The following is an 18,177-nucleotide window of genomic DNA, read 5'->3' as shown; positions in this document are numbered from 1 at the left end:
ATTCACAGTGCCGTGTAACAAGTTTCAACGAGTTTTGTATAATTCAATGTGCCATTCAAAGACTTATCTTCTACTAATCTAATCCGTTTTGTAAGTCAAATTAGATGTTGATTAGGGCTCTAATGTGTTTTGTGTAATATATGAATAAATCCAAAGAAAACGTAATTTAATGGACCTATCACAGATTTCTAAATGTTCAAGTCTGGATTCTTCAACCGCTCTGGCGGCACCATGGGTGAATCGATTGAAGTTGAAGATAGTTTGGAGCTAGAATACGATATGTGGGATGGACAGTTTGACTTCGTAGGTCCTCAGGATCCGCCTGTGAGAGTGCGGATTACATCTGACAATAGTGTTACTGAGGATTTGTTTACAGGTGGTCCTTTAATGCCACATTTGACAAATGGTGTGAATGGTGGGAAGAAAACAGCCGCTCATCAATGGTGTGACAATTTGTCTGATCAAGTGAGTTGCAAAATTGTTCACGGCTCCAATTATAGCAATACTTTGATTGATTTTCATTATTGTCGTCATGATGACGTTCCTGAAATACAACGATAAATATTTGTCCAGATTTGTCCTTGTTTGAGTCATAGAATTCAATAACCCATATATACCAATGTGTCACATTACTTCAAGAGTTCTTATAACATTAAAAGTTTCAATAAATCTATAGGTAATAGTTATCATAATCTTGCAGCACATAACCTTTTGGTCCTGGCCTCTTCCACAGTTTTCTTTGATCCATCGCGATTATTCTCCTGCATGTCATCTCTAGTATAACCATTTTCCATTTCTTCAACGCATTCCATCCAAAGCTTTTTTGCCTTACCTTTAGGTCTTGCAAAATCTATGGGTACTTAACTGGGATTGTACTTAACTGTCAAACAAACTCTATCGAAATCAAAAGTATTTTTTCGGGCGATTGGAGCGCGACGTCTCCGATCCTCAACCTGTCCGTACCATCGCGTCGCTAGTCGCTACTTGTGTCACGCAATCTATACTCCACCATAGATAAAGGCAAATTTACGATTCCATCAAAGTAATTTATTACGTAACCGTCGTAATGGACTAAAAGCCAGCGCGTGGCAGACCTTCGTTATTTTATAAAAGCCGAAAGTTTCAGAAGTTGTTGAAAGTGGCAACCCCCTGCCCCCTTACAAACCCTTAAAGTTTAAAAGTTTAAGTGTCTCTGGTAGGGGGTTGCCACGACACCAAGTGTCTGACAATGCATGACGTGATTTCTAATAGGTACTATTCCGAAGAAAATTTTCAAAAATTAGACTTTATACTTGGACTTGAGATTTTTTACACATTTATTACCTGTTATCTCCCAATGCCACCATGATCCAAACAAATGTTCGTCCCAGTGTTGGGGACAATACGCAGAGAAACTTTCAGCTTTTATAAAATAACGAAGGTCTGGCACGCGCTGACTCTCTCTCTATAATAAAAGACGGAAAATCACGTGAAAAGTTTTGACGCATTTACGATTCCGCAGAACCATTACACGCGATGTCGAAGTTTGTAAGAAACGAATTACCATTTACAATGCTATTTGCTTTAACCATACATGCATTTATATACTTGTAAATATCTTGAAAATTCCTACATTAAATCATTAAACTACAGTTCAATATAGCCAGAATTTTCTACGATATGCTCTTAATGGTTTCAAAAATATAATATATTATTTGAGTTATATTTATGCATCAGAAAGCCTCAGAATCACTTTCATTATCAGCTGTTATCATAGATATCTTTATTATCGCATGTATTTAGGCAACCAATACGATTACCGGGTACTAACAGATGTATGGGATTTTTATGTGACTATCTTTTATCAGTCAAACCCGTAATACTTTTCCATAATAACAAAGGTTTTTTTATGTTTTGTGGTTATAGTAATTTCATCATTGTTTAAATCACATCACTGCCTCATTAATTCATCTCCAAGACTCTTTACTAACTTGCAATTCTGATGAAAATTATTTGCTAATATTATTGTGTAAACAAACAACTAAAATTCTAAACATGTTTTAATTATGTTGAATCTTCTATTGCTTTCCTTATATTACGTATAAATTATTTATTATTCTACAGTCAGTAACACTTTCGTTCTTTAATTAAATGATTCGATTACACGTATAATTAGACTCACGTGATTTTCTCACAGCCTCACAAATCGCGACAAACTACTCGTCAAGTAAAACAATTGGTCGTAAAAAGGAAATGTCTATAATGTTTCACTTTGCATAACGATCTATTGACAAGACAACCTGTCAGTCCGTTACGTACCTATTACATATAATATGAGATAATAGAAAGCTTTGCGAATTACTAATTAAACATGTTCTGATTATCGTTTTTTATCTGGCGCTATCTATTTCACATGGATAATAATTTAAAGATAACATTTTTGTTGTATAAACAATAGTAACAAATTAGGTACTTGAAATTGATCCAAGTTGGTCTCTTTATGATCGTTTTTGGCCGACAGTTGTTATTTTTATTTTGGCTTATAGAGATCGTTGAAGTCCTTTATCTTGATTAAATTTTTGGCTCTTTATGAAACCATTTCCATATTAGACATTTTTTATAGTTCTATCTTCACATTTTACTTCTAGGCTAAATACATGGATTTTAAATCCCGGGTGAATATAGGATACGTATCAACTGAACATTCATAAGACCTATTCATTTAGAGCTTCACAAACTTTTCCCATAAGAGATTCTTAAAGTGGGCAGTAAAAAATATGAAAATAAGTCTAGTAATCTGATCAAACTATTATCAGAACGAATCTAAATATCTACCTAAATATTTTTTTAGTAAGTAGATGTTTTACATTTTGTAAGATAGTAATAGAAGTAGGTACATAGTGCAAAGTGCAAACAGGGGTTCTGCATTTTCGTACACCAAGCAGTCAGTCAATTACAGAACAGGTTTATCACCGCGTTTCTAGGCTTTTTCAAAAACATATATACCTTCCTAATTATTATTAAAGAACGAACTTAATCTCTCGTAAATATAGGAGTGATTTCTCTCTTTAATATCCTTAAGATAATGTTCGATAATTTTTATGATCTATCAAATTAAGGCTTAATTTCCTTGAACAAATCTATTACGGATATTGTGAATTATTAAATAAACAACAACGCCCTTAAAATGATTCTTATTTTTACACTACACTAAATTGAGGTAATTACCAAACCCAAACCAATTCTTTTCTATTTTGTGTAGAATGAAAATTATTATCATCACACTAGAATTAATAATCTTTTTTCTTCTTACATTATGTGCTTGTTTAGGGTCTACTTATTACCCTAACCCAGATCCTACTTTAATCATAATCTGCATCACCACATTTAGAACACGAATCAGTTTATCTTCTTTCGTTCTTTTAGGTATCTCATACTTACGCTACGCGATCAGACTATATCACCCCCTATACTATTAATATGGGTCAATGTAAATAACAACTGACGTATATCAGTGCCAGTAAGTATGCCAGGGTCAACTGTAGCTACAACCTTAAAATGTATACCTACATCTATCTCAACAAACTATGTTAGCGTGCATCATACTATCAAGTTAATCTGTTTCCTATACCATCTTTTCTTTGTCTATCAATTTTTTTTTTTAATTTATCTATATCAAACTAATATAAAGTTAGGAAGTATCTTATTAGCAACGGAGCTATAATGTAACTCATAAATAGTTTTGTATTTAAACAGGAAATACAGTAATGCAACATTGTAATTATTAAAGTTCCTTGTATTTTTCTTTTTTACAAGGCAAACGAGTAAAAACAATTTGAACTACGATGTTGCTCGTTACAAATTCCAGAGCAGATAAAAATAACAATTTGACAAACGTATTATAAACCATGATTATAAATTAATGGTTATTGCATAATGGACCTATAAATACTCCTAAAAAATAGAAATTCTACATTTGAAATGACAAAAGAAACCATGAACGTGTTAAAATAATTTGATTGCAGAATTTTACTATCTTCTGATTTCATTCAGAAATAGTTACAAATGTTGATTCGCCAGGTCTGACAAAGTTATGCTTTACCATTTATCTACGAGTTGTTACTAATTTTATAGGTAAGAAAAGTCAAAAATTAAATATCTGGTGATAATATAATGAAAACAAAATAACGCATAAAAAATCAATTACTTATTGCATGTTTAGAGAATTTGCGAGAAATTTTAAATAGGTTGTGCAACGCCAATCAAAATTAGCTATTCATAATATAATATACCTCTGATCATTTGCGTATGTCTAAGCTACTGGCGTTGAAATTATAATTATTGATTTTCTCCAATTATGTAATCCGAATAACTGTCGTTTCTGTAATCTTATTAGTTCAATATCAATCAGTCTGTTTTATAACCATAAAAATACATTATTATTACATGGTTGAAACATTATTAAGACTAACTTATGCGACTTCGTCCGCCTGGACTACACAAATTTCAAACCCCTATTAATTCACCCCCTTAGAGGTTGAGTTTTCAAAAATCCTTTCTTAGCGGATGCCTAGGTGATAATTAGCTATCTGCATGCCTCAGCCCGATCCGCCCAGTAGTTTGAGCTGTACGCTGATAGACAGTCAGTCACCTTTTCCTTTTATTTATTTAGACAAATTATAAATCTATTGAAGTAATTTGCTTATTTGACCAACTTTTATGAATTCCAGATCAATTCTGTGAACTCCGTTTCTTTTGTACTGTAAAGTTGTACATAAACGCAAAATACAACAGAATTAGTAACAATTTCGATGTGAACTCACTTTAGATTATCCTTATTTATTATGTTTAGTAACGATAAGATAATAAAACTTGATCGGAGATATAATATCATCATAAACAGTTAAACCATTGTCATCTCAAATATATGATACTTATCAAAAAACCTAGATACTAAAATATACTTTATCTACTACGTACAATTTTTTTTATCTAGAGCAGTTTTAATTTTTCAGGAAGCCTTTCCTAATAATACAATTTTCCTACACAGGTCCAAAATAAATTGATGAACTCACTAATATCTCATTTAACTACATAATAGTTCATTATGAATTCCCAAATCCTGTAATAAAGAATGAATGAAGTTCAGTAGGACATTAGTTAACTTTTTAAATAAGTAGTTAATGTACTTCAACACCGAAAATTTCATCGTGTTTCGCTAGAAAGAGTGTAATTTTAAGAAATGAAGCAATACTGAGATAAAATCATCATCGCTTTGTAAAATCTTATTATTACACAAGTAACAAATGTCGTGTTTAATTTACTGCAATCTGAATTATTTAGATCATTAGCGTCAGAGATGATTACTGGGTCTTTGCCCGCGTCATCCATCACAACATGTTTATGTGTTCGTATTCTTATCCCATTATACTTTGCTCTTTCTACCATTACACAATGTGAACAGCCAATTACTCTACCGTATAATGGGCAGATGGGTAGGACGCTGTTGCTACGAGTACTTAAGTAATTTGCATCATCTGCAAAAATATTTGGATCTTTCATTAATTTTCCATAGATACAGAGAGTCATTTCTTTTTATGACCCAATTTTAAGGGTTTTGCTTGCTTGTCGTAACAGCTTATCAGTGTAAGTAATACTTTAGCTCTGACATGCTCTACCTATTCTATAGAATTTGTTTTTGGAAATTCAGATTAAACTCGCCTATGTAGAGTTATCAATTCAATTCCAATTTAATAAATCACTCATCTTACAGCGGTTACGCACTCATCCGATCCGAGTCCGTGAAAATATGTTCCTTTTTGTTTTGTATGGCAGCTTATGACATGTCGTAGATATTTTTTATATCCGTATTTTCACGGATTCGGATCGGATGAGTGCGTGATCGCTGTAAGGTGTTTAGATTAGTGTATTTTAGTCTCTTTTCCTCCGTCTTAGTGTGCCAGCATGTAACTAGAATCTGCTTTTTTACTAAGTTCAGTCTTGTTCATAAAACGAGCACTTTTTATCTAAAAAGCCTCAATTGATGTGAATAAAACAGTGACTGATAATAATAATAACTTCACGTAGTAATTCGAGTCGGAAAGCGGTCCCCGACCGACACCAGCCGACCGTTAACATAGTATTGAATGCATATATCGATTCGTCCACGCTCAGGTCGTTGCGTCCGATTTACTTCGGTTGCTAGGTCAAATGTAAATGTGACTTGATTATTAAATTAAGGATAAAATATACTCTAACTAAAGTGTCTGTAGCGATTCAATAGCAAACGTTAATGAAGTAAATGTACTTAAGTACCTCAAAGCACTAATTACGATTACAGATGTTACAATTACTAGGGTCACAAGTAAAGATTTTTGGCAAGAAATTGGAATACATGATGCAATTACGGGATTAGATATAGACAGATACTTGTTTGCTGCTTCTTATGCTAATGCAAGCTCGTAACATAATTAAAATACAACAGATGAAAATAAACATCAATTAGTCAAAAATAATGTTCATTATTGTGGTAAAGAAAATTTACGTAGTTAAAACGTGATCCTGAAATCATGATTTTAATGTAAAATTGTTATTGAACTATTCGATCGGTTATTTATTCATTAAAACTTGAAAAGGCTTTGATATCAAATGGCTTAAAATCCAGAAAACAAGGACACAGAAAACCTGTTTACTTGTAATAACATGTCAATTGTAACTGATACTCTCATAAAATCTAGTTAAATTTTGCTATGTAACTTGATTTGAACCCGAAACCCAATATGGTACAGTTACTCGTACAATCACTTATTAAGTCCTTCAAAGAACCAGATCAAACTCCAAGAAATTGTAATTCATTAAGCATTCATGTCGGATTACTTTCTTTTTCATTACATGACTCGAAACATTCACTTGCTGCAGCAATTGAACTCAAGTCTCTACGATAAGTAATAAATATCCATCAAAAGACGCGTAGAACGGCCTACGCGTACTGTCCAATGCAGTGAAATGAAATGAGCGAAACAGAACTGAATATGGATGAAGAAGTATAATTTTAAGCCGAAGGAGTATAGCTACAGTTCTTGCAATTTACGAAGGCGAGTGCACTTTTCTTGTGGTTACGTCGGATACACGGGCATTTTTTTTTATTTTTTTTTATTCAGATACAAGTTAGCCCTTGACTGCAATCTCACCTGGTGGTAAGTGATGATGCAGTCTAAGATGATAGCGGTTAGCCCGCTATCATCTTAGACTGGAAGGGGTATGGCAGTTTTTATTAAACCCATACCCCTTTGGTTTTTACACGGCATCGTACCGGAACGCTAAATCGCTTGGCGGCACGGCTTTGCCGGTAGGGTGGTAACTAGCCACGGCCGAAGCCTCCCACCAGACCAGACCAAAAATTTAGAAATTATAAAATTCCAAACCCCTGCCAGGAATCGAACCCGGGACCTCCCACTATTAAGACCACAGCGCTCACCACTGCGCCAGGGAGGTCGTCATTTTTCATTGCGTAAGTGTGCGTGCATGTCGGACCAATCAGTCGTGAGCAAGCTCTCGCAAACGCAGACATTCAGTGTACGTTACTTATACCGATACGACTTAAACACTAGCATGAGCCACTCGCCTTCGTGAATTGCAAGAACGGTAACATCAAATCCATGATTATCATTAGTATCAGAATAAAGCATTAAAATACCACAGATATCAGTCATTACCTTTAGGACTTACATATGAAATCTGCAACCGAAATCCTTACTTACCATTATTTACCTATTAAATATCAAAAATATCCATATCTTTAATGGTATGTGCAATCGCAATCCGTACTTACCGTCTTATTCTGTCACCATTTTCGCTTAAAACAGTAGATATAACCGAGGCTAGGTACAACAAAATCAACAGGTGACAACTATTGCGATGACCAATTTACATAAATCACAAGTACATTACATACTTTGTCTACGATGAGGAATATTAAAACTGAGTAACACATTCTATTTTCATCATCAGAGAAAGGTTTTAAACAATTCCCGCATCGATCGTGTCTTTTACAAATACTAATGTCTGTTTACCGCCAATATTCTAGCTCTTTCTTTTTAAAGCCTACAGTGGTTACTACAGTCCGTGTTTTATCAATGTGTAAATATTCATACATAAAGCTGCGAACAAATAGTGGAAAGTTGCAAGACAAGTTGTTGGAAAATGCGCCTGCTCTGGGAAGTCACGAGCGGCTATTCAGCTAAAGCGCCTCTTGCATTTGCCTTGTCGATAACAATCGCAATTTTAACTCATTCTCTATGTAAAGCTTTTCATTTTAGATATTATATTCTGCTTGAGTCAATATCGCTGAATATTTGTTTTAAACTAATTTGTTATATTATTATTATAAATATTGTAAAATTGAGTAGGTATGATAGGTTAAATAATAAAGTAGTTCTAGTGACTGTCCTTCGACAATTAAATATTGTTAACTCAATTATTTTGCTGAGTTGTTGATAAGTTGTTGGATGTAGCTGATATTTTTATCTAATAAACTTTCTTAGTCAACCGTATAAAGAATAGAATTCAAAAGATTTTATTGTTTCTTATATGAACTGAAACTATTCTTGGACAAACCAATCTCAGTGCAATTTAAGACTTACCTAATAAATGGTAGATTTAATTTTAAAATACACAAACAAATAAGTTAAAGTGTTAAAGGACTCTCATATTTGTAATCCACTGAACACAAATAGGTATAAAGAGACGAATATTCAAAGTACATTCATGTAATCAACATATCCGTAGTTTTCGTTGTTTGCTTCATCATAAATTACTTACCGACGAGCATATTTGTGGAGAATGATCTCATTCACTCATTAATGCGATAATTGTTAGTTTACAATTCACATATCTAAATAACAAGGTTATTCCTTATGTTTTTTTTCTCTGAATACCTACTTTATAATCAGCTGTAGTTTGTTTTAATGTTTTACCAAAAAAATGGTCTTATAAGTAACACCTTAGGTATTACTAAATCAAAATGTATAATATTTCATACAGTACAACTAGTGTATCTTATGCTACGTCTGTGACAGTAACAATATGCTACAATAAGTTGTGGGCTTGTTGAATGACTGAATGAATGATTTATTTATTCAATTTCATGTGAATACCTACGTTAAAAAAGGATTTAGTAAAATAGAGATTTTATAAACATTAACTACAATAATACCGACTTCAATGTGTTGTGAAATGTAGAAGTAGAAACATAAAAGAACGAAAGTTGGACAAATGAACAGCGATATATAATTCAAATTTCAAATGTAGAAGATCACATTAGGAGACGAATAGAGTGAAATCTGTTAAAATAATCAAAATTGTTTATTTCATGTAGACCAACTTATGACTATTCTAATGATATGTCAAGACTCAAAAGATCGGTTTGGAAAACAAATTATACTTATGGCTTCTATTGAGATTTGAGAAGAGGCAAGCATAAGAAGGAATTAAACTGTGTGTATAGAAGAAATTGTCATTATTAAGATTTAAAACGTGTTGTTACTGTACTCAAAATTCAGCAGTTAACTAACCAATAGCTACATTTACTCGTTATTCATTAATCATTACATCACACGTAACTCGAAAGTACGTCTTACTTTCATTTAAAAAAATCGCGAACACATTAAATATTATTAAACTTTATGGCATAATATTATTCAATAGATGTCGCCTTACGAGTAGCTATAAATCGCATAACATTATTTTAAAATCAATTTCACTTTCACCTCTTTCATAAATCGCTAACGATCGTAATATCTCTTCTATTTAAATATGAAAATTATCTGGACGATACCATAGCTCAAAATAAATATTAAAGTATGACAATTTAATGCATATTGAACTTGAAGCACACCTATGAATTTCCGTATGGGTCTTCTCTATCTATAACATCATAAAGCCTGGCCTAGAAACACTGACTCTGTTAGTCTCGTAATTAATTAATATTCCCTTACAATGACATTATGAAGTTGAGCAGCTTTGAGAGAAATAAATATTTCGAAACAAAAAAGACACCGGGTCAGTGGCTGCACTGTTTACGATACCTATGCTTGACAGGTTTCTATTCTATATCGTCTTACTACGTAGAGACCGGATTTACTATCAACGAAATCTATACTTAGATACTAATGATACTATAAACCGCACGTGCTGTTAGTTATTCAACCGATCAAAGCATCAAGAACAATCAATTTATTGTTTCTTATTCAATCAACCAATACTAAAAACAATCAATCTGTTGGTCACGCTCTTGAAGGTAACGAATTTCTCGTATGGTTAGTTTATAAAATTGCTCCATCAAAATGTTATGCAAATATCGTTGTTCTTTTAATTTAGTTCTTCCTAACCGGAACAAAATCACGCGTCAGTTTTGTATTGACAAAAAAATAGCGCTGAATTCAGAACGATCAAGATCGAATAGATTATTATTATTATTAGAATTAGGGGTTTAAGATTTAAAAAAAAAACTTCTCAACAAAAGGAGATAAATGAATTGAATATTGTGAATGGCAAAACTATAGAACTGCTGAATATAATATGACATATATTATATTCAGCAGTTTTATAGTTTTGGAAGACCTACAGTCTTCCGCTAAAGAACCCTTCCACAACACAGTGATAATGGATGACCGATTTACAAAACATGGAACCGTTCTACAAACTTGATACTTATCAATAAAAAGCAATAATTCAAATCAGTAATTAAATCACGAAGCGATGATTCCGTCAACAACATTGAAAATTGAATTGCAGATAAACAATGAAGTACACAGTATACACGACTGTGTAGTTTTTTTTTTATTTTATTTTTAAAGAATATATATTTTGTAAGATCGGTTCAGTGATTATCCAGTATCGAGACACATACATAATTACACGGAACTCTACTCATTACATTATTCTAGTTAAATTAATTGGCACATACAGCTTATTTTCATAATAATTTACCTATTAACCAGTTATAGTTACCTGATCTCGAATTTCCAAATATAAAAATCAATTGCCGGCTAATCACTGTATTTATTCTTATAACCTGTAACAAAGTAGGTATTATCACTGGCCGTATTTTAAATGCGAAAGTGTGTTTGCTTGTAATTATTGGTTTGTAGGTTTGTACTTCAATTACATCACAACAACGGAGGAGCAACGGATCAACGTAATTTTTTGAATCCTCAACAGATTTTAAGGTCATGAGTTCATGATGAGTTGTTGATATGAAATTATCTAGAACAATTTAAACTGTGATTTCTAATACATATTATATATTATTTTTATTATGACTATTGCAACAAATTACCTACCTACTAGTTTAACGCATGCTAGTACGTGAAAGTCGATACTGAATTTGATCTCATGTCGACTCGCTTTATCAACATAATTGTCCATTTTAGGTATAGTATGTTTTTAAAAGTTACTTTCACAGCCATCGATTTCGATATAAGGCTCCTAAAATTGTACCTAATAGGTATTTAACATTGTCAAAATAATAAAAAGATGCTAGTTCCATGGTTACGAAATATCGATCTAACATAAAATATCGACAAATAAAAAACGCCAAATTAATCGTGGTATGTACCCGTTATCTACATTAAAATATGTCGTTAAACCACGAAATAAGCTTAAAATCATAAACATAAAATTGTATTACCTACTTAGTAAATGTATTGATTAAGCGTAGCATCTTTGCTTAAAATCGACATAATTAATCTTGATAATTTTGATTCTCCAAACGATCGTTTTCTCAGAAAATTCTTCGCAAATGAGTCTTACAGGCTTTAATTTTAGCACCCTTTGTTTTGAACATGCGATACAATTTGCTCAATATAGGTATCTTCTTTTGGTCGAGTTTATCAAAGAGAATAAGATATTGCGAGCCCCAATCTGAAGTAGCTGCTGGTAAAGTTATAATCAGATGTGAATCACGTTTTGGCATACGATCAATTTTGATTCTTTTCACAGTTGCTGGCGCTTAACGAAATCCGCAGTTTTTTTATTCCAGTTTTGTATTAAACTGCAACTTAGTTTAACAAATGTGGCTAATACCGTTGTACACAAACTTTAAAGTAAACTAAAATGACACGTCTAAATCTATTGCTATCCCTTTCATAATGTTGCTTGCTGAAAAGCATAGCACTAGACCCGTTAATTTCGTTTAGTTTAGAGATTGTTTATTTTTTACTTCATGAAACGTTATGTAGTATTTTTAAATTAGAAGCCCTTTTAACAATATTTAGATGATCTATTGTTTCCAAGTGCTAGTTCGTAAGACATTTTGTTTTTGATTCTGCATCAATGACCATCAATTCGTACAAACACCATTGCCTCGTGCATTACAAATATTGTGTGATGAATTGCTTTTGCTCCTTTATCGTCTTTCGTTAAAAACTAGCTTATGCCCGCAACTTCGTCGGCGTGGACTACACTAATTTCTAATCCCTATTTTACACCCTTAGAAGTTGAATTCCCAAAAATCCTGCCATAGCGGATGTCTACGTCATAATAACTATCTGCATAGTTTCAACCCGATCCGTCCAGTAGTCTGAGCTGTGCGTTGATAGATCAGTCACCTTTTCCTTTCATATATTTAGATAATGATCGTAGATCATCGATATTAAACGATAATTCTACAATTTCTACATCAGTAGATATGTACCTACCTAGTTTTATTCAGATTCAGATTAGACAGTAGATCACTGTGGACTTTTGTAGTTATGTACCCGTCTCTCAAACACCCATGTTATTCAATCATAACATTCATTGCACTCATCTAAACTTCCAAACGACTCCCTTCCTGTTTGTCACTGAGCTCCTTTGACGTGACAATTGCGTTAGTCGTGACCATAGATTATCTACTATATACTAGAGATAGATGTGCGACTCTAGATTTCTTTTTCAAAGTTACGCGTGTGCTCACATCTAGAGGGCACTAAAAGCGCACTAGGCGTGCGAGAGCGCGAAAATTTAAATGCTATTTAAATGTACTTTACTAGAATATTTTATATTTTTGAACATGTTTTAAAAAAACATCAATAATTCCATTAACGTTTGTTTAAAACATGTTTAAAAATATATATTACAAGACTGACTCTTTAAGATACTAAATTATAAAACACTATAGAAATAAAAAGGTTTTAAGGTTTTGTAAAATATTTTATTTTCATAAATTCGTAACTAGGTACATAAAATACATACCCAAATTCAAGACCCACGAGATTGTGAAATAGGTAACGCTCAAATCCAAAATTTTTGGTTATTTACTTTTCACAACTTTCATATTACTACCACAACTGGTGTATTTCAACGATCTTCAAACTGGTGATTGCAAATTTGATAATTCGTAACTATATATTATTTCATTATCAGTCTTGCTTTCTAAATGTTGTCCTACTATCTCTTTTCATTGTTTAAATGGTTTCAAAGAGAGGAGTAGCCAGGTTTTGGAAAGCCATGCAAACATCTGAAAAAGTAATAACATAAAATATGCATTAGTCTATACTTACTTATTGTACTTAATTAGTTGATAGCTGATACCTATAATATAAAAATAAGTTAGTCAATAAAGTTCAAAACAAATGTTGTAAGTACACTTAATTACAAAACAAAAAATTTACAGAATTAGTAGTTAATAATCCATAGCAATATGATAAATGCAAAAGTGTGTCAACCTGTCTGTATGCTAGCTTTTTACAGTAAATTTGTGTAACCGTTTATGATGAAAGTTAGTACAGAGATAACTTGCATCCAGGTAAGGACATAGGCTTCTTTTGTCACGGAAAACTCAAACAGTTCCCATGGGATTCCCAAAAACCCTAAATCCACGTAGACAAAGTGGTGGTCATCATCTGTTTGGTACAGAGATAGCTTGCATCAGACGGTTGTAACTTGTAGGCCACATTTATCCCGGAAAATTGGACTTCTCACGGGATTTCTAAAATAGTTTTTTCGAGCGGACGAAATCGCAGGAACTATATACCTAGTATCATGATAAAATACCTAATGTGCTAATGGTGCCTTAATGGTGCATAGAGTTTGACTCATTGAAGTAATTTTGAGTTAGATTACGAGTAAGCTGATTTTATACTTACCGAATTAGTCACATCCAGACACACATCGAGATCTCCGTGGCATTTTTCTGCACAAATATATTCACAGAAAAATCATTTCACAAAGCAAAAACAAGTCCGTAATCCGTAGCCGTGGTCAATCGTTCAGGCATGAATCGAGTCACTAAATCAATCCTTAGAATATAGTTATCGAGGTGGTGAAAGGAAATACAGACTACAGAGTCCTGTTATTAAAGCAGGGTCAGATAAATTTAACAGAAATATAAATATTTACTACAGCACATGAAAACTAGGTTATAATTTATTAATGTCATTAAAATTACACCAATGTGCCCGCCATCTATTGACGTCTTTTGTAAACTGTTCTCTATTTGTTTAGCCGTGCTCGCGCTTAGATGGCACCACAAGCGATTTTCAATTTGCGATTTTTTAATGTTCTAGAGTTGCACCCCTATGGTCGTGACTCATGACCAATGTACGCGTAATTCTAATTCAATAATGTATTCACCGACTATGTCTGTGGGTATGTAATATGTATGGCAGTATAGTAAGCTGAATACCTTCGTAGAGAGTAGGTGGCGTTGTGGCCTTGTATATTATTATGTTTATGTATTAGATCGTGTTGGTTAAGCAACTTTGTTCGTAGCTGATAATCAGTTTTGGTAAGCAATTAGACACATTCATGAACATCATCATTAAATTATCTACCTATATAAAAAAAAGCTGAACGGCAGACTGAATGACTGATCTATCAAAGCACAGCTCAAACTACTGGTCGGATCGGGCTAAAATTTCGCATGCAGATAGCTATTAATGACGTAGACATCCGTTAAGAAAGGATTTTTAAAAATACAACCTAAGGGGGTAAAATAGGGGTTTGAAATTAAGCTAGTTCAGTGTACAAATGACTGTACAGTGATAGAAATTTTCTTTTGGTTGTTTCTTCCAACTTTTCCTTTACCAATTGGTTATTCACCAAATCGGAAAACTGGGAAATTAACTACCTACCGAAATCGGGGAAAGAAAAGGTTTTCTTTTGAAAGGAAACGCTTTTGGAAAATTAATATCAGACGGAACGTCAGGAAATAGCCATCCAATCAATGAAATACACATACACATTCAGCATCAGCATCATCAATTCATTTTTCATTCCTTCTGATTTTTCTTCCAGAAGCGTTTCCAAAACTTTTGGAGTTGGACGAAGATTTACTCGAAGTAGCGTCAACGTTTTTCTATCCCAGACCTTTCGCATGTTGCCATTGATACGTGAAAGTTGCTAATTATTATGTAATTATTATAAGTATCTAGATTAAAACGATCTCAAGATTTCTTATTCAAATTATCTACGTAGTTTTTATTTTATTTTTTGGATAATAAATAATCGTTTAACGTATACCTATCTAATCTTCTAATTATGTACCAAATAGATATAACTGTGAAATTCTTTCAGTCATTTTGGAAATTTAAAAATAAAGAACTTTATTATAGATAATACATTTATATGCATCTTCTTCTTGTCCCCAGGTCCAGCTGCTACAGCAGCAGGTGACGTCACTGGCGGACACCCAGAGCACCGCCGACGAGAGGTACGCCCGCGCCAAATCGGACAACGCGGTGTTGCAAGCGCGCGTGCACATGCTCGACGAACAAATTAGAGAGGTGAGTACCTACCTAACTATTTAGGACTCCGTATCCGAAGGCTGCCAACGGGATCCTATTACTAGGCCTCCGCTGTTCGTCCGTCCGTCGGTCTGTAAGCGGGCTGTATCTCGTGAACCGTAATATAGAGAGTTGAAATTTTCACAGAATGTGATTGTGTATTACTAACATAACTATTATAATTTATAATGATGTCGTTCATCTCAGATCGAGAGCAGATGCGAGGAGCGCATAGCGGAAGAACAAAAGCGATGCCGGGAGGCGATCGCGCGCGTCGAACGCGACCGAGACGCGCAACTGGCTGCCCTTACCGACCGACTGGCCGCTGCCGAGTCAGAGGCATCCCACCTTAAACAAGAGGTAAGCTCTTTCATCTAAATATATAAAAGGAAAAGGTGACTGACTGACTGACTGACTGAACTGAATGATTGACTGATCTACCAACGCACAGCTCATACTACTGGACGGATCAGGCTGAAATTTGGCATGCAGATAGCTATTATGATGTAGGCATCCGCTAAGAAAGGATTTTTGAAAATTCACCTCTGGGTGAAATAGGGGTTTCAAATTTGTGTAGTCCACGTGGACGAAGTCGCGAGCATAAGCTAGTCTTAGATAGACCGAGACGCGCAACTGGCTGGCCTTACCGACCGACTGGCCGCTGCCGAGTCAGAGGCATCCCACCTTAAACAAGAGATCCTAAGCTCGTTCATCTTAGATAGACCGAGACGCGCACCTGGCTGCCCTTACCGTATCTGTATTTTGACGGATGCGTATAAAACTACTACGAATCGAATACGAATGAAACGCCCTGACGTAGTAAAAATACGTTTATGGTGTAGGTACAGTAGTCATGTGGTGGTAAATACTTAAATGCATGACCGAACACCACTTTTAATTCAGAATGTTATGTTATGTTTAATAGTTATGTTATGTTTAATTCAGAAAATACTGGTTAGTATAGGTAGCTACTTTTCTGGGTAACTTCATAAGTGAAACTTATAGCGATCATGCTAGCTACTCAGTGTAAAGACAGCCCTATTTGTCAAATTTCTATCTCTTAGCCTAATCTTCGATTTCTGTTGTTGGGCAGGTTGGTCGGCTACGAGGTGTAGCAGAAACGTTACGCGCAAACGCCGACATCAGCACGCGCAGCGCCCGCGAAGCGCAGGAAGCCGCGGGAGAGCTCGCAGCGCAGCTCAGCGCAGCGCGGGATGCGGAGCGACGCGAGCGGGAAGCGGCCGAGACCGTCCGAGCGCAACTCGCCGCTGCGCAAGTTGAGCTGCGAACGCTGAGGGCTGCGCCGCCCCCGCCGCCCGATCCGCGCCTCGACGAACTAAGACAAGAACTGACGTTGCTTCGTACGCAGAACAAATGTAAGAACCTAACTGTAGTCGAGATAGAAATGCAACTTGTCACTGTGTAACTTGAACTTTGAAAAAATAACTTGAAACCTTATTTTTGAATGGCGCGAAAATATTTCAGCCAATCATAGCGCGAGTCCGTCCGCTATTGGTTGTTGCCTGTGCGCCATGAAATCTTATCTAAAATCTTAACGTCAAACAGTAAGGTCTGTATTTGATTGGTGTACATTTGGTTTTAATCGGCGTTGAGCCCCATATACGGTAAATCGTGACGATCCATCGCTTCGAAAATGCCGTTTACACACGAAACGATTGGTCGTTTCGTTTATAAACAACGACCGTTCCGTTCGATTGATCATTTACTTGTTCGAAACGGAACGATAAAGACGCGCTCAAATAATTCAATATGTGCCCTATATAATAGAAAATGAATTTCTTTTTCTTACTTATGAGGCGGTAACTTTGAGTTGACACAGATGAAAGAAGAAACCCTAGAAAAGTGTGGGTTAAGAAATGGCTATTAAAACGAAATCAGTATTCCCATGACAAAGATCGAATTGTTGATCGCAAAGAGTCCTACACTGTCGATTCATCGTTACGATATTCATGATTGCATGGATTTTTGTTGCGATTTCCGATATCGTCTTCGATTAAGTAAATCACTATCCATCCTGACATACTCTATCGATTCGTCGTTTCGATTGGTCTGAAACGACGGATCGTAAAGATCAATCTTACCGTATATGGGGCCCTTTAGGTTGCGCTTTTCTGCGCAAACGAATAAATAGTGTAGATCACTTGATACACTACTGAGTATTAATTATATCCAATAAAAGAAAACTGTTTGGTATTCCAGCTCTATCGGAGGCGCAAGAGGAACTCCAAGCGCAAATCTTAACCCGCGGTGTAGAAGAAGGACGCAGCTTGCTTGACGGAGTAAGCGGACCACTCGTTGCCACTAACTCCCTTGCGCACGAACTCTCCCAGATGAGCGACCACGAGGTAAATATTTTACGCCATTTTAAACTATAACTTTAATGCTTAGGTGTTAAAAGTAATAGTTGATAATC

The 18,177-nt window shown here is 34.7% G+C and overlaps 1 protein-coding gene across 5 annotated transcripts in view; it reads left to right on the top strand.

Moving 5' to 3' along the window:
* Nucleotides 1-18,177, top strand: part of nuf (rab11 family-interacting protein nuf) — a 94,942-nt gene that overhangs the window by 74,224 nt on the left and 2,541 nt on the right. For all 5 annotated transcript variants that reach the window (XM_069502941.1, XM_069502940.1, XM_034975227.2 and 2 more), the window contains 4 exons: nt 15,609-15,743; nt 15,951-16,103; nt 16,837-17,119; nt 17,964-18,109. In XM_069502941.1, coding sequence (XP_069359042.1) covers nt 15,609-15,743; nt 15,951-16,103; nt 16,837-17,119; nt 17,964-18,109 — 717 coding nt within the window. The remainder of the gene's footprint in view (nt 1-15,608; nt 15,744-15,950; nt 16,104-16,836; nt 17,120-17,963; nt 18,110-18,177) is intronic.

The sequence above is a fragment of the Maniola hyperantus genome, chromosome 14 (genome assembly GCF_902806685.2).
Source record: "Maniola hyperantus chromosome 14, iAphHyp1.2, whole genome shotgun sequence".
NCBI classification, from domain to species: domain Eukaryota; kingdom Metazoa; phylum Arthropoda; class Insecta; order Lepidoptera; family Nymphalidae; genus Maniola; species Maniola hyperantus.
The sequence above is the reverse complement of the archived record's forward strand: the minus strand, read 5'-3'. Positions and strand labels throughout refer to the sequence as shown.